At 53.3% G+C, this 27,715-nt stretch overlaps 1 protein-coding gene and 1 pseudogene across 1 annotated transcript in view; both read right to left on the bottom strand.

Annotated features, from left to right (window-relative positions):
* Positions 1-1,548: 1,548 nt before the first annotated feature.
* Positions 1,549-27,715, bottom strand: part of SNTG2 (syntrophin gamma 2) — a 180,065-nt gene continuing 153,898 nt past the window's right edge. The window contains exons 15-17 of the mRNA XM_058682379.1: positions 19,957-20,049; positions 17,820-17,930; positions 1,549-1,795 (exon numbers count right to left, since the gene is read on the bottom strand). Coding sequence (XP_058538362.1) covers positions 1,661-1,795; positions 17,820-17,930; positions 19,957-20,049 — 339 coding nt within the window. The 3' untranslated portion in view covers positions 1,549-1,660. The remainder of the gene's footprint in view (positions 1,796-17,819; positions 17,931-19,956; positions 20,050-27,715) is intronic.
* Positions 12,376-14,741, bottom strand: LOC131484263 (mortality factor 4-like protein 1; annotated as a pseudogene).

The raw sequence follows: 27,715 nt of genomic DNA, 5'->3' as shown, positions 1-27,715 counted from the left end.
GTGGCCACGTGAGGGTGGGGACGACTCCTGTGGCCACTGGGCAGGTGCACAGAAATGCAAAGGGAAAGACAAGTGGGCACATGGCCACTGCTCATTTCAGAAAAAAAAAAGACTTTTGCTGTTTTTTAATTTTTAAAAAGTTGTGCATCTTTTCAAAGAATTGTATATTTATACAAATACAAAAATAAACTTTAGCATCAAATCTTGGGAAAATATTAATCGTTCATTATTATCCAGTAAAGGTACATTTTTTAAATCTCTGGTTTTAATGAAAACAAACAAACAAAAAACCCTCACAATTTCTTCACTCTGGTGCAGAAGAATACCTTCTAGTTTTGAGTGAGCTTAGGCTCTTTGGCTCCAGTGAGGAAACGGAGAACCCTTAAATGTGGAGGCCGGCACGCCCCCACGGAGGAGACACCGCAGAGGGCTGTAACTTGGTCTTCAGGTGGAAATGTTACTCCTGCTGCCGCGAATGTTGACATTGATGGGAAGTGTGACGTAAAGCAAGGGAACAGATGTTTGCAGAGAAAATTGTTGCCTCGTGCTCTGTGAACACCATTCTCCGGAGTATTATTTAAAATTCACCTTAAACAGTCTGCTGCTGTTAGTTTTCCACAGAGGCCCTTGCAATGTAAACGGGAATTCTAGATATAATACCTATGATACACATACTATGTACAGAGATCTTCTAGAAGGGAGATGCATTTCAAACACCTAAATATTATGTGTTTAATATATGATTATAAATATTCGATGTATATTACAAACCAAAACGGTTCTTCTTCCAAAACACCGACCGACAAGAGGTGGGTGAGCTGCAGGGAACTGACGTAGCCACTCAGGTCCACACCCGCGGGGCCATGGGGCTGTCAGCACTGCACACCTGCTTTCCTGCAGCTGCAGGAAACATCTACCTGTTTTCCCAGAACTGTTTTCTGGAACTTTACAGCCCGGTGGTTTATGTGCTTCCTGTCCTCACAACCATGAGAAATGAGGCTGTGACCTGGACTTTGAGTACAGTCTGTCTCCCTAAAAGAAGATTCAAGGGTTCATTAAGTTGCTTTCAATGACAAAAATAGAAAGCGGACCTTCTTAGAAGTGGTAAACAGTACAAAAACCAAGGAAACTATGATAAAGGCTATATTTCACAGGTTAGGAAAGTCGTTTAAGTTAGCATTTAAGTGATGCATTATGTAATTACACAGTTTATGAAAAGGTAGTATTGAAATTAATTTCCTTTCCCGAATACTTCTCATTTCTCACGTCACACCCTTACTCAGCCCTCTTTGACAAAAAGGGAAGACAAAACCCTTCCCTGTCTGAGGACAGTAAAGCAGGGGATTCTCAGGATTTTCTCACATTTTATGAAAATACAATCTAGAGGATAGTGATGTGGGCGGCAGAGGGCGCGGGGCAGAGCCCACCGTGGCCTGACTCAGAGACAGGCCCGCGAGGTGCATCATCTCCCGGGACGCGGACGTGCGTGAACGCAGCTCCACCCAGCAGCGCCCTGGCCTCTCAGATCTAAGAAGCGTGATGCGTCTCTGGAAACTAGTGACACGTTTTATTGGTATCACAACTAGAGGCTCATTATAAAATCACACAGAGTTGTAATATTTGCAGGAAAGAGTCATTTCTTAAGAAAATAATTTAATGCTCAGCGCTCAGCAGAAGCACTTTTCATCGCGAAGCTCTGGCTGTCCATGAATGCGGGGTCCACTGAGGCCACCTTTGCTGCTAGGAAGGCGTGAACACAGTGCAGGACGGCTGTCAGGTCCGGGAATTCGAGTTCCTGGAAGAAGAATAAGAAGATAAAATGAAACGCTGTGAGTCTTAGAAAAGCACATTACAAAAACATGTAACAGATTCTATGCTTTTTGAGCTCCCAGAAAATCACTCAAGTACAAACACACATGGAATAAGGATGGACTGAGGTCAAAGCAGACACCTGCGGTCTCACAGGACACAAACAGGAAGACACTACTTGTTTTGCAGGGACCCCTGACAGATCAGGCTGACGGCTTCGTTTTCTTGCATCTCATACAGGTGATGCCCCTTCTGGCTGCCGCCCGGACCCTGTCTGCATCAGGCTGTGGGCTCCTGACCGGGTGGAGTGACTTCTTCACTCAGGCCCCACTGATGCCTGGCCCGGTTGGTGCTTAGGCGAAGTTGTGACGGGGTCTCAGCATATCAGGGCTCCTGGTGTTCAGAATTCAGTAGGACTGACCACTGTGCGTTAGCCGTGGTGTGTGTGTGCATGCCTGTGCATGCGTATGTTATGTGTGCACAAGTGTATATGCCTGTGCGTGTGCAACCATTCGTGGAAGGAACCGCCAGCAGCGGGTGAGCAGAGCGCGTGGGGCTCCCGGGCACAGGCAGGACCGTGGCTCACCCTCAGGCTGTCACCAGCCCAACAGGAGAAAGAGGAAATGATGCCCAAGGGGCAGGTTTCCTACAGAGACAGAGGTGCCCCATCAGGTAAGAAAATAAAAACACTCCAACTCCTGGGTCCCTCTGTCTCCATGCAGAAGATCCCAGATGCACCTGAAACAAAAAGGAGTCACAGACGGCCTTCCCTGTTCCTGAAAGCCCCACCCAGGTGCCCACGACCCTCCAGTGCGCTCGTCAGCCACGGACCCGCACGAGTGAGCTGCCACGGGGTCATCAGTGTCCTAACATTGCTGATGGTGACCTGTGTCCTCTCTGGCTGCCCTCCCCACCCCCATTCTACCCATGGAGAGAAAGCTTTAAATGCATTATTCTGACTTTTTTCTCTCCTACTTTGGCACAATAAAGTTCCAAAATAATTGAAAACATCAAAATCCTTTTTAAGACGCTTGCTACCCGATTGACAGCTTAACTAAGTCTTGTCTACACCCCCTGTGCTCTACACTGTGGACACGACCTCAGAAGGAGCCATGTCACTGTCCAGGATGACAGGCTGGCTCGTCTATTCCACAGACCCACTCCTTTCCGCACCTCTGAAGACAGGATCTCTGAGATGCACGGAGGGCATCTGCAGGAAGGTGAACCCCGCCCAGAGGGGCACCTGCCCACAGATGGGCCGATGAGGTCCCTGTGCTCGGAGCCACTGATTCCAGGTACAGGAACCACAAGGGCCCCTTTCCTCCGTTCCACTTTGGATTAAGTTCCTTTGCAGGAAATGAATCTTCACCCTGACAGCCGCATGACTGATTACTGCTTACTTTCACCTTTTCTGAGTAATGACCAGCAAGGTGTCTTAGTGGTCGAGGTGCACCCTCCTGCGACAGCGTCGCAGCGTCAGGAACACGTCAGGAACACGTGTTCCTGAGGAATCACCTCACTCCGCAGCCCTCGCGGCACCACAGGATCTAGAAGCTGCCTGGACCTCATGGCAGACCTCACCCCAAGCCAGCCCGCCAGTGGTGCCCACACCTTGGGACTCAGTCATGGTGGTCTTCCTGGAGGAGAGGAACTAACAAGTCTCTCGCTAGAAGGAACACGAGGTTCTTGCAAATCTCACACAAACCTAATACAATTTCTGCATTTACAAGTCATAATTACTGAGCTTCCTGAAGGGACATTTCAAAAGAAGAGCTGCCACGTCCACGCGACATGCCTCAAGGTCTTGGTTTAACATCTGCAAATTGGAAACTGCTTTTCAGGTTCCCAGAAGACTTGTCTGGAAGTGCACAGCGCCGAAACAAGGAGCCGGGCACCTCCAGCACAAAGGCCCACCGAGGGCGACATTGATACTTTCTGGCCCCACGTGTCGAAGGCACACACAGAATCTCTGCTCACACCAGTAAATTCCACACAAAACCACAGTCGACAGGGTCGAAATCCAGGATCCAATTTAAAGCCTCCACTCTATTTTTTCCAGATACTGAGTAAGCAGGCGCCCTGTGAACCTGCAGCCAGAGGCCCAGCTACCTCCGGCTGGTGTCCTATCCACGTGCCACCAGCAAGGCTGTCTGGTGACACTCATCGACCTGAGCAGTCGTGTGTGGAGTTCTGACCTCACACCCGCCAGGCAGTGAAGGCCCAGCATGGACAGCCGCCACGGAAAGCCACCCACAGACAGCCGCCACAGAGAGCCACCACGGAGAGCCCCCGACGGAGGAACCCCTCCACCCCCAGCCGCCAGGGAGAACCCTCCACAGAGAACCCCCCACCCCCCCACGGACAGCTCCCCACGGAGAGCCGCCCACGGACAGCCGCCACAGAGAGCCACCACGGAGAGCACCCGACGGAGGAACCCCTCCCCCCCCCAGCCGCCAGGGAGAACCCTCCACAGAGAACCCGCCCCCCCCCCCCCCACGGACAGCTCCCCACGGAGAGCCAACCACGGACAGCCGCCACAGAGAGCCACCACGGAGAGCCCCCGACAGAGGAACCCCTCCCCCCCAGCCACCAGGGAGAACCCTCCACAGAGAACCCCCCCCCCCCCGGACAGCTCCCTACGGAGAGCCGCCCATGGACAGCCGCCACGGAGAGCCCCTGACAGAGGAACCCCTCCACCCCCAGCCACCAGGGAGAACCCCCCCCCCCCCCGGACAGCTCCCCATGGAGAGCCGCCCGCGGACAGCTGCCACAGAGAGCCACCACGGAGAGCCCCCCGATGGAGGAACCCCTCCCCCCCCAGCCGCCAGGGAGAACCCTCCACAGAGAACCCCACGGAGAGCCGCCCACACTGGGGGAGAAGTGGAAGTGTGACGGTATGCACGGAGCAGCGCCTCCCCAAGCTGTGTGACGGTGACAGGTGCTCAGGAGGCGCGGGTCACTGGGGGGGTTGCCGTGCCCCCGAGTCCACCAGGTCGTGTCTCTCGGAGTGCCATGCCGTGTGCTTTGTCTCTCAGATCTGCTTGACTTGAGGACGGGGCATCGTGGAGGCCCACTTAGCTGAGCAGATGAAGGAAATGGGGTCTGTCCCCAACGGAGCATGTGCAGCCTTAAAAGGAAGGAACTTCTCCCACCTGCTTCAACAGGGATTAAGGACATGAGGTTGAGAGGAACGAGCCGGTCACAGAGAACACACCCTGTGTGATTCCCCTACACGAGGCGCCTGAAGTCACTGACACGGAGGGAGGACTGAGTGCTCGGTGAGGGCGCAGAAGGAAGGCCCTCCCCGGCGGCTGCAGCGCCCGTGACACCGTCCCGGCTGTGTGGACCCTCAAGCCTGTCCTTCAGGCACGTTCTGTCCTCCTGCACCGTCAGCCACTCCCACTCATCCTGCAGCACCGTCAGGTGCAAATCGTGTGCATCTTACGGACAAGATTGGTGAGGTCCCGAGAGCCAGGCCGCACGCGCCTGGGGATGGACTCGCCTGCACTCGGCCCGTCCGCCGGCCTCCAGCACCTCGCCCACGCCTCTTTCTTCGGTGGCATGTCTGTCCCAATGACCTAGATCTTTAGGAACCGTTGTTAAATATTTCACGGTGGCTGAAATAATGATTTGGACTACGACTCACAGCTTATATAATCATCAACTTTTGAGTGTTTTAATACCTAGAACTTCTCCTTTGAAGCAAAACTTCTTAGGGAACTTCTTAGGGAACTTCTTAGTGTGAATTCCAAGTGTGAATCATGAGGTCACCCGGAGCTGAGACAGCTCTTCTTCCTCAGTCCTTGCTCCGGGCCTGCGGCATCGATCGCAAGAGTGACGCATCCAATCAGTGTACAGATGTCAGAATCACCTGTGTGTCCCCAGTAAACCTCCTCCGGTAGAAATCATCACATTGCTATCCGTATTTCCATCTCGGTGCACAAATCAGTGGCATTTGTCAGAAAGTGTCTGAGGTGACGGACGTCCTTTCCAAAGCCCAGCGGCCAGCGTCAGGTGCCCTCTTTCCCTAATAGCCATCGGAGACCCTGTGCGAGGGGACAGTTGAACGTCCACCACCATCTAAGAGGACAGTTTCCACTCGGCCACAGCGATCCACATGCAGGTGGCACTTCCACGGGAGCCTCAGCCTGTCCCTTCCCCACGAAGGCAACACAGAGGCTACGGGGCTAGTGAGCAAGGCCACACGGGAACGGATGCTGGCAGAACACAAGGACGAACATCTGGGATAACAGACGCGCCTTGTAATCGTCCTGAGACACACACAGGCGGGACTGGAGACGAGACGGAGTCGTGAGGAACAGCCCGGCCCCAGAGCTTGGCAGGTGCGGAACGCACACGGAGTGTGATGGGGAGACACTGCACCACACCCTCGGGACAGAGATCACCACCTGTGGAAGGACGGTGGGGGGGGCACGAGCCCTGCTCCCAGGGGAGGGGCAACAGGGTGACGGGCCCGCCCGGCAGACAGGGACAGACACCACAGAGTCCTAGGTGAGGGGGTCACCCGGCAGAGCGTGGGAAAACCAAGATCCCAAACATCTGAGGGGGGCAGGTTAGGTCTGGAAAGAGGAGTCTCACGGAGGCCGTGATTCCCTGGGATGGCAGAGGCCGGGGAGGGGACAGTCCAGCCCATCTGCCGTCGGGTCACGCGGAGACCTGTTCAAAGTGCCCCCCTGACACACGCCCCCACCTTCCAACCCTGCTGGGAATCTCCCTGGGCCGACCGCTCCCGTTCTCTGTTGGGTCCCCCACCTTCCTCGAGGAAAGCGCTCCCCGTGACCTTTGCCGCGTCCTCTGTGACTCCCCTCCTGACACTGCCGCCTCACACCGGGAAGCCTTATTCTCTGGCTCATATTTGAAGCCACTTTTTCCTCTTCGGCAAACAGCAGAATGATAACTTCCTAAGTTTTATTTATGTAAAAGCTCGGCACTGTTACCTTGCCAGGACGTTGAGAACGTCTGAGTCTCCCAACAGCTCTGAGTGTCTGTCCCCCAGGGACACATACTGGAAGGCCGAGCGTCTGCTCCGGGAAGGCTGTTTGCACGAGTGTGGTCTTGAGCCTGCCGCAAGTCCGCAGGGGCTCACACATGCCAAGGGGGGCTTCCAGGCTGTGAAGGGCACCTCCTTTTCTCTGCTGTTAGAAATGTTTTATTTGGAAATTCCCGTGTTCTGACAAGGACACATACTCTCTTAGGCATAAACAAAGTGAATTTCCCACAGAGCTGGTAAAGGTTTTCCCTGTGAAATTAATATAGAAAACTAAAGTAGAAATAAGTGTATTAGATGGGGCGCCTGGGCGGCTCAGTGGGTTAAGCGTCTGACTTCAGGTCATGATCTCACAGTTTGTGAGTTCGAACCCCACGTCAGGCTCTGTGCTGACAGCTGGGAGCCTGGAGCCTGCTTTGATTCTGTGTGTGTCTCTCTCTCTGCCCCTCCCCTGCTCCCACTCTGTCTCTCGCTCGCTCAAAAATAAACATTTAAAAAATTTAAAAAAATAAATAAATACAGAAACCAAGTTCAGGTGAGGCCTCATCCTGGGCAGCCAGTGAGTCTGACCTTTGTCCCTTAATGGGCTGGGGACAATTACAGAGGGGGGAAATGGGCCCAGGCTATGGGCTTGTGTCACTTGCCCACAGCACTTGGTGGGCTGGCCAGGCTCTTGGGTCCTATTCTGTCATTCACAGGCTCAGGCCGGTTCTTTGTTTAATTCAGGATGTGCAGGCCCTGTGTTGAGACCAGTGATCAGACACACGGGCAACCTGTGCTCACTGCTCCACACGGCCCGGTGTCCACACAGTGACGAACACGGAGGAGGCACCGTGGACGGAGGAGAGGGTCTCTGAGGCCGGGCTGCCCGGGTCCTGGCTTTCATTCCACATCCAGTCGTCTGTGATCCTCAGCAAGTGCCCTGCCGGCGACCCCAGCACTGGCACCCGGGCCTCGGTGGGGATGCCCCTGTGCAGGTACGCAGGTGAATAGCGGTGCACGGCACCTGCTGCTATTGTTGTCACATGAAGGTTCGCTGGGGAAGACCCAACGAGACAGCTCGGTGCACAGACGCTACGTGAAGTCTGTTTCTGTTCAACTACAACAAGCACCCAACCACCCATTAAATTCTTTTTTCACTTTTTTTTTTTTTTTAAATTTTTTTTTTAACATTTATTTATTTTTGAGACAGAGAGAGACAAAGAATGAACAGGGGAGGGGCAGAGAGAGAGGGAGACACAGAATCTGAAACAGGCTCCAGGCTCTGAGCTGTCAGCACAGAGCCCGACGCGGGGCTCGAACTCACGGACCGTGAGATCGTGACCTGAGCCGAAGTCGGATGCTTAACCAACTAAGCCACCCAGGCGCCCCCTTTTTTCACTTTTTGAGAGAGATCATGAGTAGGGGTGAGAGGAAGAGGGAGACGGAGAGAGAGAATCCCAAGCAAGCTCCACACTCAGCACAGAGCCCCACATGGGGCTCGAACCCACAAAGTGGGAGATCATGACCTGAGCTGAAATCAACAGACGCTCAACCGACTGAGCCCCCAGGCGCCCTGGCACCTTTTAAAGAAAGGCTGTGCTCCTTCTGGGTGGGCACCGTCCGTAGCCCAGCCCCGCGAGGGCGGCCAGGGCACCAACGTCCACGTGAACAGGCGGTGACGGCCGGACAGTGTCCTCTGAAGGCTCAGAAGGGGGACGTGTCAGCCCAGGCCTGGGCCAGGCTGAATGACACCTGCACTGTTTGTGTTTCAGGCAGAACCGACGGGTGCAGCTCGTCCTTAAAAACCACATTTGTCCCACTTAAGTTACATTCCTGCTACCTGAGCTGGTGGCCTTCAGCGCACTGGCTTCTGTGTTCCGCGTCCTCACGCCCAGGCCCAGTTGGCCACGCCGACCTTTGCCCTCAAGCCCCATCCCTGGCCCCCTGCTCCTGCACACGCTCCCTCTCATTCCTTCCTTTCCTGTTTCCAGAAGGGTCCGCCACCTGCTGGCACAGCTCTGTGCTTAGGGACAGCAGCTATAAAACCCCTTTTTGCACCTTTACAGTTTCTGGTGGAGGTGATGCAGCCTCAGAAGTGACTGAGCCTCCCATCACGACAGAAGCTCATCGACACCTTGGCACAGACCCCTGGAGCAGGAAGGGGTGAACCCGATCCAGCTGGACGCTGTGTGGCCTTCAGCAGATCCCTGTCTGTGCAGAATTTCCTGACTTGCCCCACCTGCACGCTGGGTCTGTCCTCCATCCACCCCCTGCCCTGCACACGGCAGGCCCTGAGACAAGGGACCAATGGAGAAGGTCCCCACGCAAGGCACGGCATCTGCCCTCTGCAGCAACTTCCCATCTTCCCAAGGAGTGGGCAGGCCGTCACTGGGAGACAGCGCTGTCCTCTGTTGAGCGGGGATGGGGATAGGAGGTTCCTGTTCTTGCGGGCGGTGGTGTGCTGATGTCCACCTTCCTGCGGGCCACAGTGCCTTGGCTCTCAGGGCCGCTTGGCGTGGGGTCCCCGCCACCGTCGCTGGCAGCAGCCGATGGCGGGGTGTTGCGGGAGCTGTGCTCCGGGGGCGCTGGCCTCTGCTCAGTGCCTGCACCACCTGTCATGGCTCAACCCTCTGGGTGTCACCAGAGTGCTCCTGTGCAGGACCCGCTGGTGGGGAAGCAGGACCTGTGAGAAGCCCATCCTCCAGCCCCAGAAACTCAGGGCAGCTCGGGCAGATCAAATTCCTGTCCCCGGGGACTGGCTCCTTTTGTGTGGGATGAACACGGAAAGTCTGAGTTTGAAGGCAAGTTTATCTCTTTCACTTTATTTTTTACACCAAGGTCTTGCAAAGGAAGTGTCTGGAAATCCCAAAGGCAGCCGTGGGTTCCCATAAGGTGATGGGGCAGCGGCTCACGGCACTGGTAACGCCACGGCTGTTAGAAATCCAGACTCTTCGGGAGAGAGGAGCCACCAGGGGTCACTGAGCCCCTTCTAAGAAAGCCCGTGGGCTCCTGTGGTGTCGTCACTGTGGGGTGACGCAGCTCGCTGAGCAGGCAGGGTGCAGCTCTATATTCGTGGCCTCCTCTTGTTCCCACCAGTTTAAAAATCAGAAACCAAAAATAAGCTACTCCTCACAATGTGCAGATTCTCTTACCTCTGGGACGTGAGTAGCCTGTGCTCGAGCGGAAGGCAGGCTGCCCGGAGGCCTCGAGCTGCCATAAGGACAGCACACAACCAGCTGTGAAACCCCGGCACACGCTTGCAGGCTGAGTCAGGAACTGGAGGTGCCCAGGGAACTGCCACGCAGGAGCCTGCCCACGGGAGCCGCCCCACGAGAACCTCCCCATGGGAGCTGCCGCTCCGGAGCCACCATGAAGTGTGGACTTGGAAGCTTAACGCTCGGTTGCTGGGCAACAAGAAAACGGACACACTGGATTCATCAAAATTGAAACCTTCTGGCATCAAAGGACATTTTCACGGGAGTACAAGGTGAAGACAGCCTACAGACGGGAGAGAACACCCATGAGTTGTGTTTCTGATGTGGGGTTAACACCCAGCATGTGTGGAGACAGAACCCGCTCAGCCCAACCAGAGAGAGACACACGGCCCTCCTAAAAGATGGGAAAGGACTTGAACTGACATCTCCCCAGAGAAGGTGCACGAGTGGCCAACCTCAGAAACGATGCTGGACTCCACTAGGCATCAGGGACATTCACATAAAAACCGGAGGAGACCCCGCCTCCCACCCACGAGGGGGCTGTGATTTCACAAAACAGAAAATAACAGATGGGCGAGGGTAGGGAGGAACCAGAGCTCTCGTGCGCTGGTGGGAAGTCAGCCCAGCGGCCCCCGGGACACGCCCAGAACCGCTGAGCACACGCTTGTGCACCAGCGCTCGCAGCAGCTGGAAGGCGGAACCAGCCATGTGTCTGTGGACAGGGGCTGAACACAACCTGGTGTGTCCACACAACAGGACAGTGCTCATCTGTGCCACATGGATGGACCCTGCACATGTGGCACTAAGGGAAGGAGGCCAGACACGAAGCCACTTCTGCGTGGTGCTCGGGACACATCCACGCAGACAGAAGGTAGACTCAGGGTGGGGGGTGAGGGACGGGGACTCTCCCCTTCCGTGTTTACTGGAAACAGGGCTTCCGTGGGGCATCACGGGAAGTGCTGGGGACAGGCGGAGGGGGACGGCCGTGCACACGTTTCATTCTATCGTGTAGAAGCTGAGTGACGTGAGCTTTGCATTAAGCACCCCGGGCCTCAGTTTCCCCATGTCTACAGCCATGATGACATTCTCCCTCCACAGAGAAAGTGGCAGAGAGAACGCCCACTCTCTCAAGTCTCCTTGCAAAGATCATGTACAAGGAGCGCCTGGCTGGCTCAGTCGGGGGGGAGCATGTGACTGTGATCTTGTGGTTGTGAGTTCAAGCCCCACGTTGGGTATAGAGATTACTTTGAAAAAAAGGATGTGCACATCAGCAAAGCTTCCAGAAACAGCTAACTGCAGGGAGCATTTGTTAACGGACAGCCAGATGCTGGTGTGGGTGACGACCCACAGATGGAACCAGGCTTCCCAATGCCAGGAACGCAGGTCCGGTGTTGTTATGGCCATCGGAATGGCGCCGACAGTTATGTAACCTCTCTAAAGAAAGGGCCGTCACCATGGCGCAGCCATAATCAAGAAGAGGGAGTCCAATGGGACAGAAAGTTCTTAGGAAACAGTAACTCTGTGACGCTGGCACCCTCCGCCGTGGGCTTGGGAGCACGAGCCGTGCAGCACTGTGTGTTACATAATTGTCCGTCCCTAGTCCAGAATATCTCATTCACCCCAGGTCCTGACATTAACAGAGATCTGTGCTCCAGCAAGAGGCCCGTGGACGTGGCTGATGATGGACCCAGGTCTTCGGAATGGAGTCGACAGGGAGGCTACCGCTTCCCTAGAGGAGGAGCTGACGACCACGGGGTCAGACTGAGGCCAGCGGACGAGAAGCCAGGGTGGCTTCATGGGGGTCAGGCTGGGACCGGTCTTAAGTCTGGAGACAGCGGGACCATGGCTGGCATACCCTACTCGCCCCATGTGGGGGAGCGAGCGTTTCTCGGATCGTGGAGGTGCCCTGGTGGCTGTGGGCCAGCTGGCTGCGCTCCACGGGCAGGTTCGCCATAGCCTTTCTTCTGGAAATGGGAGTGCGATGATGTCCCAGCTGGAAGGATGGCAGGTGAGCTGAAGAGTCCCGTGCTCCTCACTGAGCTGCCGCAGCCACAAGCTGGGGCGCCAGGAGCCTTCCAGGAGCAGGCGTCCAACACTGTGCCGGGGGTCCTGCGATGACCCCAGACCTACCGACCTCACGGAGCCCCCCCCACAGCTGGGCTCGCCGGGGTGGAGTGCCAGCGGCACATGACTGCCGTCTCTGCCCTGGTGACGTCCTCTCCACAGCGCTGGGCCTGAGGGATGGGGCACGGCTGCCTGCACTGCTCAGAGATTCGGTTCAACTGCGTCTTCTGTCAGTGTGAACACTGGCTCTGGACACGTGACCCCCAATGGGCTCAAAACCAAGACAAGGACGTCATCTGGACCCCTGAAGGCTACTTCATTCTTTTCTTTTTTTTTTCTCTTTGAAATTTAAAGAAAAAATTTATTGAAGATCTGAAAAAACAATTCCTAAAAGATTGCCTTTTCCAGAAAACTGTAGCTACACAACGCATTACGTCTATCATGTTAACACGTGCATTAGACACAAATACAAAACCGTGAAACAGGCCACCATTCTTCAGCAATCGGAGCAAAGGGACGATGCCTAAGGAACAGCATGGACGGCCTACAGGATGGGCTCTTTAAGCACCATAAAAACGGAGCACAGACGGATGAGCGTGTTCAGGTGTATACACTGAATTGAACCTTTGGCACTAGGAGTCAGAGCAGTTTGTCATACGGCATTAACACGTATTATAAAATTGCATGGTGTCAAAGGGATAGAACCAGCAGCATTCAAAAGCAGCTTTGTTGTCTAGGCAATGAAACACTACAGTATGTCTCTCATTGTCCATCACTGAATACATTGGTAGTGACTTTGAAATGAAAAAAAAAGGAAAAAAGGGGCCATAACCCCTTTTATTTTCTCTGTTTAGGATCAAACAGAAAGCAAACACCAATTCTCTTGTACACTAACGTTTGCAAAGTACATCATTTGTATAAGAGGAGGACCGAACCAAAATGTGTTTACAGAAATCCAAACAGAGTGTCAGCGCCTCGCCTCACACAGCCTTCCGATGGTACTTGGGGCGGGGGGTGGGGGGCGACTTCATAATCGCTAGCACTAAACAAGGGTGCAGAATTCTTTGCCAGGTACTTTAGGAAATCATGAAGAGAATTCAGCAACAGTGCAGGACTCTTGTCATCCAGAGGCATAGAGGCCAACATGGCTGCAGTTCGTACAAACCACCTCGGTGGATGTGGTGCCCTGTGCACCTGGGACGTGGGCACGTCCGGGTGGCCTGCGAACATCTCCACGTCCTGCGGCCTCTCAAGTTTGCAGAGCAGCTAGTCCCCAGCATCACATGGAGGTACTCCTTTATCCCGGCCACCACCTCGTTCACAGCGGACTCATTATCTGTGTCTCCTCGAGGTTTCTCGTAATTTGCATAATCCTCTGGAATGGAATCCACCTTCTTCTTGGCAGGAAGATAAAAGCTGTTTTTGCCAGGGAATTAAGTCCCAACCGTCCACAAGCCATGGTTTCAGTTCTTCGGGAATCTTTACTTCCACTTCAACTCTGTTCATGGATGTTTCCTCATTCTCAACCAAGAATTCGGAATGAGGAAACCATTCTCTACCGAGTGGTAGGATCCACTCAGGCCCTTTTCTTGCGAGGAGGCTGAGGTGTCTCCATTTCCAGGTGTTTTCTGTTTGTTCTTTTTGGTTTCCACTTCAACGCTTTTCTGCCGCAGGCCGGCCGTCTTCTTCCCCGGGGCAGTGGCTCTCGTCTCCCCTCTGCACACCACTCCTGTTCTCGCTGTTTCTGCCGCCTGGAGTCCACGTGTTTGAGTGCTCCGCTTTCTGGAACCCGTTCGTCCCAGTTTTTATTCCAACCATTGTAACGTATAAAGCATGTTGCTTGTCTGTCCTTTATGGCAACCTTCATGCACTTTGCCTCACGGAGAAGAGGCCCAGGAAAGCACAGCACTCGCTCGCCCTCCTGGAATTTGGGCTCCTGTTTCGGCACCACTTATAAGCGGTTCGCCCCCGCCTCCCCTTCTCCCACCACCTACTCTCTACCCCACCCAGCTCCGTGTCAGAGGCACCATCAGGCACCACCAGCTCCACATCCCGGGCCCAACCTGCCAGCGCCCGCTGACCTCACATGCAGCCGAAGGCAACTTCATTTCTGGGATGAGCCACTCAGCAGGCCGAGGGGGCAGCAAAGGGGTTGCGGGGGGAGAGATTGGGAGAGAGAGGGGGAGTAGGGAAGGGAGGGAGACAGGGACTTAGGGGGAGAGAGGGTGCAGGGGAGACAGGGAGGGACAAAAGGAAGAGAGGGGGAGGTTGGGAGAGCGAGAGGGCGTGGGGGGAAGAGACAGAGAGGAGGTGAGCCTGCTGTCGCTTGAGCGTCCCCGTCCCTGAGAACAGGTTGTGGAAGACAAGAGCACAGACGTTCTGGAAGGGGCTGCGGGCACATGTACCTCGGCTTGGCTCAGGCGCCTCCCGCTCACACCGTCACGTGGAACGCCCCGTGGCCCGTCCACGTGCCTCCCTCCGTTGTCCGCTCTCCGCTCCACCGGGTCGGCTGTATGGATGACAAATGCCGTGGCACCAACGCTCTTGGCCACGGAGCTCAGCAGCCACGCTTCAGTTTCAGAAACGCGACCTCCTTTACTCGCTCTCAGACGCCTCAAGTACACCTGCGTCCACGTCCGCCCTCGTCTTTCCTTCTGGGGCATGTTTGGCCCACACCCTGAGGCCGGGGAGGAGGCGTCACCACAGGGCTCCTCCCGAGGACGCACCTACCGTCCGTGGAGCCGTGCCCTGCCTTCCGCGGCCAGAGGCCCGGGTCCGTGTGTGTGGACAGGTGGCTCGGGCTCCTGAGTCTTTTACTTTAGGGATAATTTGAGCACCTTCCTCGTTGGAAACTGGTAACAGTTTCCGTGAGTGTCTCTGGAGGTTCCATCAATACCGATTTGCTCCTTCTTCGTTAACTAATTTAGAACACAATTAAATGCTGGTTAAAAAGCTCACGTCCAGCTGCTTCTGGCGGCTCAGCCGAGAAGCAGATGTGGAATCACAGAGATGCGCCAGGCGCACTGACGGCCACCAGGGCGAGCTCGGGACGAAGGAACCAGGGCGGGGGGGCACTGTGTCCCCTGTGGCACACTCCTGACTTGGGCCTAACCCGCAGCCCATTCGTGGAACGCGGCCTCGGAGCCGACAGGAGATGAGTTCCTTCACCTCGGCTTTTCCGGGAGAAGGAGGCAGGAAGAGGACAGGCAAACCTTGTCAGAAAGCGGTGGGACGCCAGTTTTGGAGCCGCGGGAGCATCATGGAGTCCGGCACCTGCACGCAGGGGTGCAGAGTGCTCGCTGTGCCCGCAACCCTGCGCCCCTCCGATTCTCATGGCGTGCTGGCTGAGGCACCGCCCCAGCCAAAGGGTCCAGAGACATTTTCAATGACTAATAAGGGAAAATTCATTCCTCAGTTATCACTCCCTTAACCAGAAAATTCGGTTAAGACGAACATAATTTTCTGGGAGGCAATTACCCGTTCCTGACTTGTAAGAAAAGGCACACAGTGTTCACACCCAGTATTTGCAAAAGCAAAAATAAATAAATTCTCCATTCAGAGGTTAGTCCCCAGGGCTCTTTGTTTAAACAGAGCCTCGACCCTAAGAACTCTCCTGAGATCCAGATTCCCCGTCCGGTCTTTCCAACCTTTTCTGTGTCTCACGGCCTGTAATACACGTGGAGTGTCAGCTCAAAGGGGGTTTGTCGACAGCCGCTGTGCCCCTGTCCTGCTGCGGGAGGCCCTCTGCTCCGCTCCGCTCTCACTCAGTCGTCACCTGCACAGACCGCACACGGCCCTGCCAGGGCCCCAAGCAACGTGCCCCTGGGCTCCCTATGTCACCTGCCCTCGTCTCTGCCCTGCTGCCCTGGAGGGAGGCTCGGGGAGGCCGTCAGCAGCTTCGGGGTCTGCGAAGGGGCAGGTCAGGTGGAGATGTGCTCAGTTGGGTTTGCTGGGACTTTTCTATGTGTCTCCCTCTCATCTCTGAGTGCAGGTGGGTTTTCGGATTTCCAACTGTATTGTTATCATGAAGGCAGCCCTGCAAACCATCCAAGCTCCCAGCCTTTCAGAGCGTGTGTCTGCCCCTGTGACCCACCACCTCCTAGGTCTCTCTGTCCTCGTGGGAGGAAAATGAAACGTGTCCAGCCTGTACACATGCCGCCAAGATACTGAGATGAACGCTTGCCCCAAAGTCATGTGCCACATCTCACACTGTCTGGTTCAGATTTCCCAGCTCCTCCCATCATTAACACAGACGACCAAAAGTTCACTAAACGTTAACACATGAGAACAGATGCGTTTTGATCTGTTGAGAGCTGGCACCTGCCAAAAGCATACTCTGACATCACGTATGCGGTTGGGTGTTACGAAGGCACGAGCCCACGTCAGCAGGTACTCCAGCAGACGCTGCTAGAACACCCACCGTGTGAAATCCCGCTGCAGTCTGGCTTCCCAAGGCATCGCCCACACTCCCACGGAACGCGCTGGGTTAGGAGGTTTGCGGGATTTAAGCAGGAAATGTTGCTCGTTCCTCCCCTGCCCCCCAAGGGCCAATATATCCATCATCCAGAAGGAGTGGTAACGTGACCCATGGTCAACATATCAGTGCAGATAAAATGCCAAACACAAACGTAAAATTATCTCAAGTCCCCCCGCTCTTGGGATCCCTTCTCTGCTGGTGGCTAGAGTCCCCCGGATTCCGTACCCCTCCATCGCCACCTCCTGTGTCTGTCCTAGATTGGCTGTCCCCTCCGCTGCCCTGTCACACACCTCATGACCCACGCGCCTAGACAGCATTTACATTCAGGCTGTGATTTTATCACTCCCTGAAGATAAAAATGTCAACAGATTCTGACAATTTCAGTTGTACTTAAAAAGTAGACACAGAACATTATTTCATTAAACTCAATAAAAAGATGTTAGAAACTGACTTTTGGATGTAGCTGTGTCCCGTGTGGTGCGTCCTAATTTCATCAGAAAACAAGGCAAACTGTTGGATCTGTTTCCAAACAACATGTGCTCGTGGGTCCCATATTTTTGTTTTTTTCTTCCTTTTTCTATAGCGCATCAGACTGACACTTTGGTTTGTCTCTAGTTCCATTAAAACTGGGTGACAACACGTGTACATTAAACACGGAAAAACCCATCCTCTGTGGACAGTAAGCTGACCGCTCAGTGTGATGAGTCTGGAGGTTGTGTCCGAGGACCTGTTAATTGAGTGCAGTCTGGTCATCATCTGAATTGTGCGTAATGCTGTTTATAAAGCTCTTCCTTCCAATTTGGCTGCTCCTATTTGTTTGTTTGTTTATTGTTATTTGAGAGAGAGAGAGAGCATGAGCAGGGGAGAGGGGAGGAGGGAGAGAATGTTAAGCAGCTCTCATGCTCAATGCAGAGCCTGAGTCAGGGCTCGATCCCACGACCCTGGGATCATGACCTGAGCAGAAATCAAGAGTCAGGTGCCCAACCGTCTAAGCCACCCAGGCGCCCCTCATGTATTTTTAAATATTGATTCCCTACTGACATTTATAAGGAACTTATAATTTTCAGTAGGATGGATTCACATGGTTCAGGGATCACAACCCCAAGACAGAAGTGTCTCTGAGAGACACAGACCACGGGCTGTAGTGATGTCCTGGCCATCTGGGCTAGGAGGCAGTGGCACATGGGACTGACGTGTTCATCCTCTGACCTCTGAGGTTTCACGTGGCACGTGGCCGGGTGGCAGTACAAACAAGGTTCCCTACCTTCACCTCTATTTGTTTGGTGTCTGGATGCTGGAACAGCAGCTTTACGCGAGCGTTTCCGTCATCCGAAGATCCCTTAAGCTGAGAAAATTTAAATCTCCAGAGCACATTCTGAAAAGGAATGAAATTAATCAGTTATTTAGAAACGGGAGCTCATTTATTTAATTCATATTTAGTCATACGTTAAATACTCTATGTATATAGATGCAGACATTTGCTTAATTTTCTTATCGGCCCTGAGCATGTGATAACTTACCAGAATCCACCTTCCCATCCTTCATTCTGTGCACACGGACCGCCTCTGTCCGTGCACTGGGCTCCAGGCATCCACGGCCACACTCCCCACCTGCCCCCCCGACTTTCTCCTTCCTGCACTCCGGCGGCCAGCATCATATGGTCAATGCTCCTTTCTCTGCCTATAAGACTTAAAAATCCACTCAGAGGCCACTTGTTGCTACAGAGCATGAGACACGGTCCGGAGCACAGATGGTGAAAACCTTCGATCCCGTGAACATGTTCCCACCTGGGGCTACGTGCAAATCACTCCCCATTCGTTTCTCTGGAACCAACAAAAAGAAGGTGGATGGTTACCTGTTACTACTGTTTGCTAAGGTTCTCCAGACATGAGATGTGTTTTGTAAGTTCTTGTTTAATAGAAGAAAAAGTCTGCAGCTAATAAAGACCCTGCGCCTGGCTCCTCTGACCGATGGAGAGATGGATGGCGAGCTCAAGGGCTCCTACCGGGGGGGGGGGGGTCGTCCCCCAAGATGACACACCCACACACGGCCAGAGAGGGGTACGTGGGGCCTCGACGGGGCAGAGGGAGGACTCGAAACTGTTCTTCAGGTGAGAGCTGCGAAGTCTCGGCTCTGATCTCCTGGAACCCAGGATTTCGTGGAGCATGAGGCCAGAAAGACGAGTTCACAGCGGGGCCGATGGCTCCTCCTTGCTGCAGGCCAGCTCCTAAGTGGCTCATCGTGAGGACACGAGCACGGAGGTCACACAGACCTGGCTGAAGGCCGAGCAGCGGCACCTGTACCACGGAGCCTGTCCACGGAGATCTGTGCACAGAGCCTGTCCACGGAGATCTGTCCACAGAGCTCTGTGCACAGAACCTGTCCACGGAGATCTGTGCACGGCCTCACTGTGGCCTTGACGTTGGATGGAGCACACGGAATCCTTTTTGCATTCGGTGTTCCTACAAATGGAGACTGCTGCTGTTCTAAGCACCAGGACCCCTGTTGTCAAAGCTCCACCCAGCCTCCCGTGCTCCTGCAAGGAGGGCGACAGTGAGGTTCCGGCTGGCAGCCCCCCATTTAGATCACAGCTCCCGCTCTGCACCCCTGACTGTTGTCAGCCATCCTGGGCATCGCGGGCATTTACAGCATCTGTGATCTCTGCCCACTAGAGGCTGGCGGAAACTCCCCTTCAAGTCATGGCAATACGAGACGCCCCCAGACATTTCCAGACGTCCTTGAGGACAAGCCCACCCCTGTGGGAGCTGCGAGGGGCTCCTGAACGGGCTGCAGGGATTAATTCGTAGATGAGAGTATTCAAAGGTTTTAGAGCGCAGGTCTGGAAACACACCCTTGGGAACGTTCTGGAGATGAGGTGTCCCTGGCTCAGGGCCGACCCACTGCAGGCCACAGGCCAGGCACAGACAGTGCTGGTCCGGCTGATGCTCTCCCAGCCCTGCGCTCTGAACGAGCAGCTTGGACTTTAAAATATTGTAAATGTTGTGTCAGGAAATAATTGGCTAAGGTGACGACTCAGGCCTGTCAGAGGTGCTGGTGGAAACAGCTGCTCAGGACGTGGGTTTACATCCAGGATGAGGGAAACCAGCCACAGCTGCGCATCTGGGGAACCAGCACCTGATGAGCCCACCAGTAACAGGGGCCATACTCGCACCAGAATGTTCCGGTTTTACTCCAGGTGGTAGTTCATGTTCCCTCAGTTCTGGGGGGGGGGGGGGGTCTTTCCCTGGAGCAGGACCCAGGAAACCCAGCCCGCGATGGTGCGGGTGCTGTTGCGGGCACCGTGTAGCCAGGGCTCCTGTGAGGGCACAACCCCGACGCCCGTGCCTCTGACCGTAACAGTGCGTCGCCCCGGCCCCCGGCAGCGCCTGCTGACCCCTTACCTTCGTCTTGCTGTCAGAGCAGGTGAATCCCAGCGCGAAATCCACCGTGAAACACAGCATTTCTCCTTGCCAGCTGCACGTGTATGTTTTGGACTAGAAAAGAGCATTAGTTTCAACAGAACGGTCTTTAGCAATGGAGTTTAACATCAGTCAGCTAGTCGCAAAACCCCCACGACCAGAAACGACAGTTGTAAAAGTGCCAATGATGTGCACACAGGCAGCGCTTCTGCTCCTCGTCTACAGGCAAACATTTCCACGTGCGCAGGACTCCGCATCATCCCTGCCTTCCGCAGCGGGTTCTCAGGAGCGCTGTGCTCCGGGAAGCCCCGGCTGCAGCTCAAGCCACGAACCCCCACGGCCATCGGCGCAGCCCACGCCGGCACCCGCCAAGTTACTCTGCCCGGCGGGGAGGTGGCACTGGCCGGACGCTCTCGGCACCCACCGCCCCAGCAGGTGGCAGCAACCTGACCCTCGGTGAGGGACAGGCCCAGCTGGACGGCAAGTGCTCCCGGACACTAGACGTGGGCTCCACACACCCTTCCCGCCAGCCCAAGCGCACCCACCAGCAGCACGAAGTGGTCACTGGCCCATTTCTGGGTGTGAACACACACGGACAACCATCACATATGCGACGCTTACGTAACACAGCAGTAAGCCTGATTGAAATCACAGGCTAGTATCAGGGTAATGGTCATCAGACCTTTCTGGAAAGTTTGTAAATGTATCAAATGAGTTTAATTGTGAGGTCACTGGTGAATACAGTGCAGAGATTATCCAACCAAACGAGTAACACTTTAAGAGAAAAGCTCGATTTTAACATGAATTCAGAGGAGGCCTGAAGGTGGCATGGTCCCACCTGACTGCCCTGACGCTCTGTCTGGCGAGGGGAGCGAAGACGCCTGAAGAGAGGCCAGTCCCCTCCAGGTCACTTGTGGAAATGTTGTGCATTTAGGCAAAATCAACATAAGCTACACAATTAGGTTGACCGTTTCAACCTAAATCTGACCAAAACCATAGCAGGTAAACTGAAATTCCAATAAGCTTCCTGCACACGACGAAAACAATCTGAAACTTAATTGTGCAATTAAACTGGTGCTTCTGGTAACGAACCAGTAACTACCTTTTAATGACCCCATAAATCTATCTCACCTAAGTGCTACTTAACATTCGCTCGGTTTTCTCTCGGGTCCTCTGGGCTTATTTTCTTCAGGAGACATAAATCCTATCTGTCCTACTCCACATGGTGTCACAAAACTCTCACTGATGTGTTTCGTTTTGAATACCGCAAGCTTGAGATTTCTTAAAAATGTATCTGGAAGATTGATTTAAGCATTTAAGGAAATTACGTTGTGCATATTTCAATGTCAACTGCTTTACAAACATCAATTAATTACACGTCATGGCACCATCCCAGGACACGAAATAGCAATCATGTCGGAAAGAAGAAAATCAATAAGAAAGTTAAATGACTTACTCAAGGTTACTTCTCAGTCTCCTACAAATTCGAAAAATATTAAAAGGGCAGCAAATCTCTCTCAGGTGTGTGCACACGCACACTGGTGAGGACGGGTGAAAACGCCTCTGTAACTTCACGCTACCTGTGACGCCCAGAAAACCTACATCACAGCTCCCCGTCCAGCGAGAAGGGACGTTCGGGACTGGCCGGGCCCGGCCACCCCGTGGAGGAAGGCACCTTTCTGGGCCTCAGTTTCCCCGGATGAAAACATCTAAGGAAGTATGTGGCACGTGGGGGACGCCCTACCGGCAGAGTGAATACAAGAACACAGACGTGGTTGCAGGAAACCACAAGCCACACCCAGACACTTGGGAACAACCGAACAGCCCACATGAGACTTCCTGTGCCTCATTTATGTGAAGAGTCCTAAATCCCTCCCTGGACTCGTTTGCTCTTGCTTTGGACAAAACCCTAACGCGACCTGGACTTGTTCCGGGGCCACGGCGCACTGGAAGAGGCAGCCAGCCCGCGGGTCCTACGCGCAGGTCTATGCGGACCAGACGCAGCAGCAACACGGAAGCCACGAAGCTGACTGACGGCCCTAATGCGAGCGGCTCAAGCAGGTGGGCCCTGTGGGCCGGGGACGATGTGCCTCGGGACGCACCCAGGTGAGGCAGGCGGATGCCTGAGTATTGTGCCCAGCTGCCAGAAGCTGAGGTCATTTGAATGTTCTGATGAACTGGGCGGAGAGGACATTTCGGAATTTACCCGCCAAAAAGTAATTCTGGATTTGGCTGGAACTAAAGGGACATCTGAGTATCTAAAAAATGTGCTGGTTAATGACATTCGATAAGTGAAATCATGATTTTGATAAAATCACCTGTAAATTAAATTCGTGTCGCCAAGTGTCAGAGGGTGTTACTGATTGGAAATCACTTCACCCCCTTCCGAACGGGTCGGCTGGAAGGGGCCCCTCGTGTGGCCAGTGCTGTTGGGCCCCACCTGCTCCCAGCTTGCCTGGGGCTGTGCCCACTTCTCCGAGGACAGCTCCTACCTGGGCCCTCCCCACCGCGCGGCCCTGACCGCCACACAAACGCCTGCCATCGCGGAGCTGTCCACAGCCACCTTTCCTTCTTTTCCCGGAAAGGCTGGCTCGCCGCGGAGCCTGGAGTGCGAGGGGCTCGCAGACGGGGAGACCCACGTCCCACCCACGTGGCACAGGTGACAGTGTAAACGGGAAACCTAGAAAGCTGTTAGAGGAAGACACGGGACGGAACCGCCCTGACCTGGAACGAAACCCGGAGATCTTAGAAACGACACCAAGAACAAGCCAGGAAAGAAGAAATCTTGAATCGGACCTCATCAGAACGAGAACTCTGCTCTGCGACCCACACGAAACGTACTCTTCTCTTGTCAGGCGGAGTGCCTCCCGCGTTGCTGGGTGTGCCCGACATTCGTGGACAGCCCTGACATCCCACGTATCTAACCAGTCCCACGTCGATGCACAGGCGGGTTGTTTGAGGATTTGGACAGCAGCTGCAACCAAGGCTTCTGTGCACAACAAGGCAAGGAGCGGGATGTCTCCGTCTTAGGGTGGCTGTGCATTTAATGCAGGGACTGGCCAGACTGGTCACGTCACTTTACATCACCGCCAGCCACATGCCAGACTTCCCATCCCTCCACGTCCTCACCTATGTGTGGTATCCGTCCTTGGGCGTTTAAATTTCAGTCCTGCTAACAGGTGTGCAATTTGCACTCTCCTCCTAACGACTCTGAGCGTATTCTCATGTGATGGTTTCCGGTCTGCACATCTTCTCTCATGGACTGTGTACTCAAATGTTTTGCCCAAATTTTGTTGGTTTGGTTGTTTTCCTCATTACTGAGCTTCAAGATCTCTTTATAGATTATGGCTGCAAGCCCTTTGTGAGATCTACGCCTTCCAAGTATTTCCTCCCACATTTTTGCATCTTTTTCACGTTTCCTGGCACTTGTCTTTCAAATAATACCCGTTTTTTATTTTGATGAAGTCCAAATTATCATTGTTTTCCTTTTATGTGGATTGTGGTTTTGGTTTTATATCTGAGAAATATTTGCATCACTAAGGGTCAGAAAGATTTTACCTACTATTTTCTTCTAGAAGTTTTATAGTTTTGCATTTATACTTCTATGACCCATTTTTTTTAAATATGAAATTTATTGTCAAACTGGTTTCCATATAACACCCAATGCTCATCCCAACAGGTGCCCTCCTCGATGCCCACCCGACCCTCCCCTCCTTCCCACCCCCCATCAACCCTCAGTTTATTCTCAGTTTTTAAGAGTCTCTTATAGTTTGCCTCCCTCCCCAACTTTTTTCCCCCCTTCTTCTCCCCCATTGACCCATTTTTTAAAATGTTTATTTATTTTTGACAGAGAGAGACAGAGCCTGAGTAGGGGAGGGGCAGAGAGCGACACACACACAGAATCCGAAGCAGGCTCCAGGCTCCAAGCTGTCAGCACAGAGCCTGACGCGGGGCTCGAACTCACGGACCGCGAGATCATGACCTGAGCCGAAGTCGGACGCTCAACCGAGTGAGCCACCCAGGCGCCCCTGTCTATGACCCATTTTGAGCCTATGTTCATAGATGGTGTGGGGCATGGATTAAAGTCCATTTTTTTGCATAAATACCCAATTGTTCCAGCAGGCCTTGTCCGAGACTTCCATCCTCCCCTGAAGGGCCGTTCCGTGCCAGAGGACATGGTCTATGTCTGTGTAGGTCTACTTCTGGATTCTGGATTCTGCCTGTCTTTGTGGCAACCGCACACGGTCACAATGGCCCCAGCTTCTCCAGCTTTGGGATCAGGCAGTGTAGGTCCCCGCGTTTTGCTGTTCCTTTTCCAGTTACCTAAGACATCTTCTGTCCCTCCATTCCCAACATGAAGTTTAGAATCATCTTGTCAGAGTCCACATACGAGGCTGCTGGGATGGCACCTGGAATCTCATCGACGGATCGGCGGCAGGGTCACTGACCTTTTAGCATCTTTGTGAGTTCTGGGCCGTGCACGAGTCTAGGTCTCCACTTAACGTGAGTTTCCTCTAACTTGTCTCTGAGCCACGCTTTGCAGTTTTGTTACAAGTCTTTTATGTGTTTCAGATTTGTCCACATTATTTCATATTTTTGATGCTGTTACAAGTATTTTTTGTTGTCTGCTCCTTGTATCAGGAAACTGAAATGGATGTTTACATATTGACCTTGGATCTTGCAACTTCTTGTAGCTGAACTCCCTTCTCTTGCAGATTCCACCTGAGTTTCTAGTAGGAATGTCATGAAATCTGTGGGTAAAGACAGTTTTACTCTTTCCCTTCCAACCTGGTGTCTCTTATTCATCTTTCTGGCTGTGGTCCTGGCTACTGCCTTCGGTAAATATCAATACAAGTGATGACAGGGGACAGCTTTGCCTATGCTCAGTCTTCGGGGACACAGTCTCTGGCCACTAAGCAGGATGTTACCTGTGGGCACTTCTGTGCCTTCCTAGCAGGTTAAGGAAAGTTTCTTCCATTTCTAGTTTGCTGAGTTTATTAGATCAGATACGAAGTTGGATTTTGTCAAATATTTTCCTGGGTCTGTTGAAATGATGATAGGATTTTTCTCTTTTATTTTTTTTTAATTTTTTTTTTAATGTTTTTTATTTATTTTTGGGACAGACAGAGACAGAGCATGAACGGGGGAGGGGCAGAGAGAGAGGGAGACACAGAATCGGAAACAGGCTCCAGGCTCCGAGCCATCAGCCCAGAGCCTGACGCGGGGCTCGAACTCACGGACCGCGAGATCGTGACCTGGCTGAAGTCGGACGCTTAACCGACTGCGCCACCCAGGCGCCCCAGGATTTTTCTCTTTTAAATTGTTAGCCTGATAGATTAATTTGATTGATTTTATTAAAAAAATTTTTTTTAATGTTTATTTTATATTTTAGACAGGGACAGAGCATGAACGGGGGAGGGTCAGAGAGAGAGGAAGACACAGAATCCGAAGCAGCCTCTAGGCTCTGAGCCGTCAGCACAGAGCCCGACGCGGGGCTCGAACTCACAGACCGCGAGATCATGACCTGTGCTGAAGTCGGACACTTAACTCACTGAGCCACCTAGGTGCCCCTAATTTGATTGATTTTAGACATAAAACCAATGGTATTTTCCTAGGATAATTTTTTAACTTGACATATTATTCCTGTTATAGAAGAAGTTACTGGATTTTATTAGGTAAAACTGTGTTTAGAATATTTATCTACACCCGTAAAGGACAATGGTCCATAGCTGTGTTTACTTTGCACAACCTTGTCCAACACTGGCCGTGGGGTGATGCTGGGCTTGTGGGAGCTTGAAAGCATTGCCTCCTACTTCCAATTTTCTGGGTTAGTTTGTGTGATTAGTTTTTCCTTTTTTTAATGTTTAGTACAACTCATCAACGACTCCATTTGGGACTGGAATTTCCTTTGTGGGAAAGGACTTAGCAAAAACTCCACTTTTAAACCACAAATGGTATCATTTGGGTAACTCGTCTCCCCTTGAGGGAGGCTTGGTGGTTTGTGTCTTACAAGGATTGTGTCCATTCTGAGTTGTCAGATTTGTGTTAATTTTTAGAAATTGTTTATGTAATGTTCCCTGACCGTGTCTTTAAATATCTGGGTAGTGACATTTTGTCCCTCATTCTTAATGCTTTTCCTTTTCATCAGTCTGGCAAGACTTTCATTAATTTTTTGATCTTATAGAATCAAATTTTAGTTTCACTGATTTTCTGTTTTTCTTTGGTTTTCTGTCTAGTTCACTGATTTCTACTCCGACTTGTATTTTTTTGCTTACTTTGGGTCAGACTGCCTGTTGTCTGTTTCCAGTTCCTTAGAAGAGGTTTGTTCTCTGGCTTCAGCGGCTGCTCGAGGCCACAGGACGTCAGACCGTAGAGTGACCCACGCTGCCCTGAGGTCGGTCCGGGCTCCTGCCACGTCTCCCATCAAGACAGACAGGAGAACAAGTGTGTGTGCACAAGCGTGTGAGTGCAAGAATGATGTCTGGAGATTCTTTTCCAGCAAAAAAGGACAAACCATCGGCCGGGTGACGTTCAGCTAACAAGCGGCAAAAGTTAACTCGGTTGTTTTTTGTCTGGTAGAGTCGGAAGACGCCTCCGTCCGGCGGGTTGAGCCACCCGAGGGCCTGTTTAGGAGGCTGCTCTACCCCTCCTCCCCGAGCAGGTTTTCCATCTACCCAGCAGGGGCGTCTGGAAGCACCCACATTACAGCGTCTGCGTTCGGTGGGTTTCCCGAGGGCTCTGTGGACTGTCCCAACAACCCCGACTTCCCTCATTAATAAAGGAACTAAATGACATCTTTGGGCACGTGTTCACCTTACGTTTCCTTGAGAATCATGACCTCAGCTTTACACGGTCTCCGTTTACTGGAGCCGGACAGGCTGCAGGTGCGGAGGCTGGTGGGAGGGGCACCTGCTCTCGGGGGTTTGCAGAGTACAGACGCCGGCCACACGCCCCGTCTGAGCATCGTCCTGGCCCAACAAGCAGCACTGTTATCTGCTGTGGAACCAAAATCTGTGAATGGAAAGCAACCCCCGCTGCTCCGGCAGGTGTCCCACGACCAGCAGGGGAGACGGTCTAAGCAGACACGGGGACCTCAAAGCTCACCCGGTGGGGCCGGCGAGCCCTGGTTTGTCTGTAGGACGGCGAGGGTCTCGGTGCCTCGTCCTGTGAGCTCAGAAGCAGCCCACCGGATGCAGATACTCAGACCGCAGGCTGCTGCGAGGACACAGATCCTGTTTCGTTTTTCTTAAATTCCAACAGGATGTGGCTGGTACAATTAAAATTTAGGTACACTGATGTGGACAAAACGCACAGCACTTTGCACATCACCCAGCATCACGTGCACCCGATGCTGAAATAGGAGCAAACGTTGTTTGAAGAGTGGACGGCGGGACCGTGGACCACGGCGGGACCACGGCACAGGGACAGGACAGTGGGACAGTCTCGGCGGGACCCCGGCCTGCAGGCGACACAGCATGTACAGCCAGAGGACCTCCGTCTGGTGCCTGAGGGCACCTGTGGAGGTCTGTGACACAGGTGTCACTCGAAACGACATTAGTTAAACGTGTTGAGCTGGAGACGGGCAGGGGTTTTAAACACCTGCTGGCACACCCCCGATTTGGAGGTTTTCTCTGTGGGGTGCTGACCCCGCTGAGGTGCCCTGAGACGCTGCTGTGAGGAAACGGGCCACAAGTTCAAGTCCAGAACTTTCTTCCTGACGTCCTTATGGGGAAGCAGGGAT

Source organism: Neofelis nebulosa, chromosome 9 (genome assembly GCF_028018385.1).
Source record: "Neofelis nebulosa isolate mNeoNeb1 chromosome 9, mNeoNeb1.pri, whole genome shotgun sequence".
NCBI classification, from domain to species: Eukaryota; Metazoa; Chordata; class Mammalia; order Carnivora; family Felidae; genus Neofelis; species Neofelis nebulosa.
Note: the sequence above shows the minus strand (reverse complement) of the source record. Positions and strands in the feature narration are given on the sequence as shown.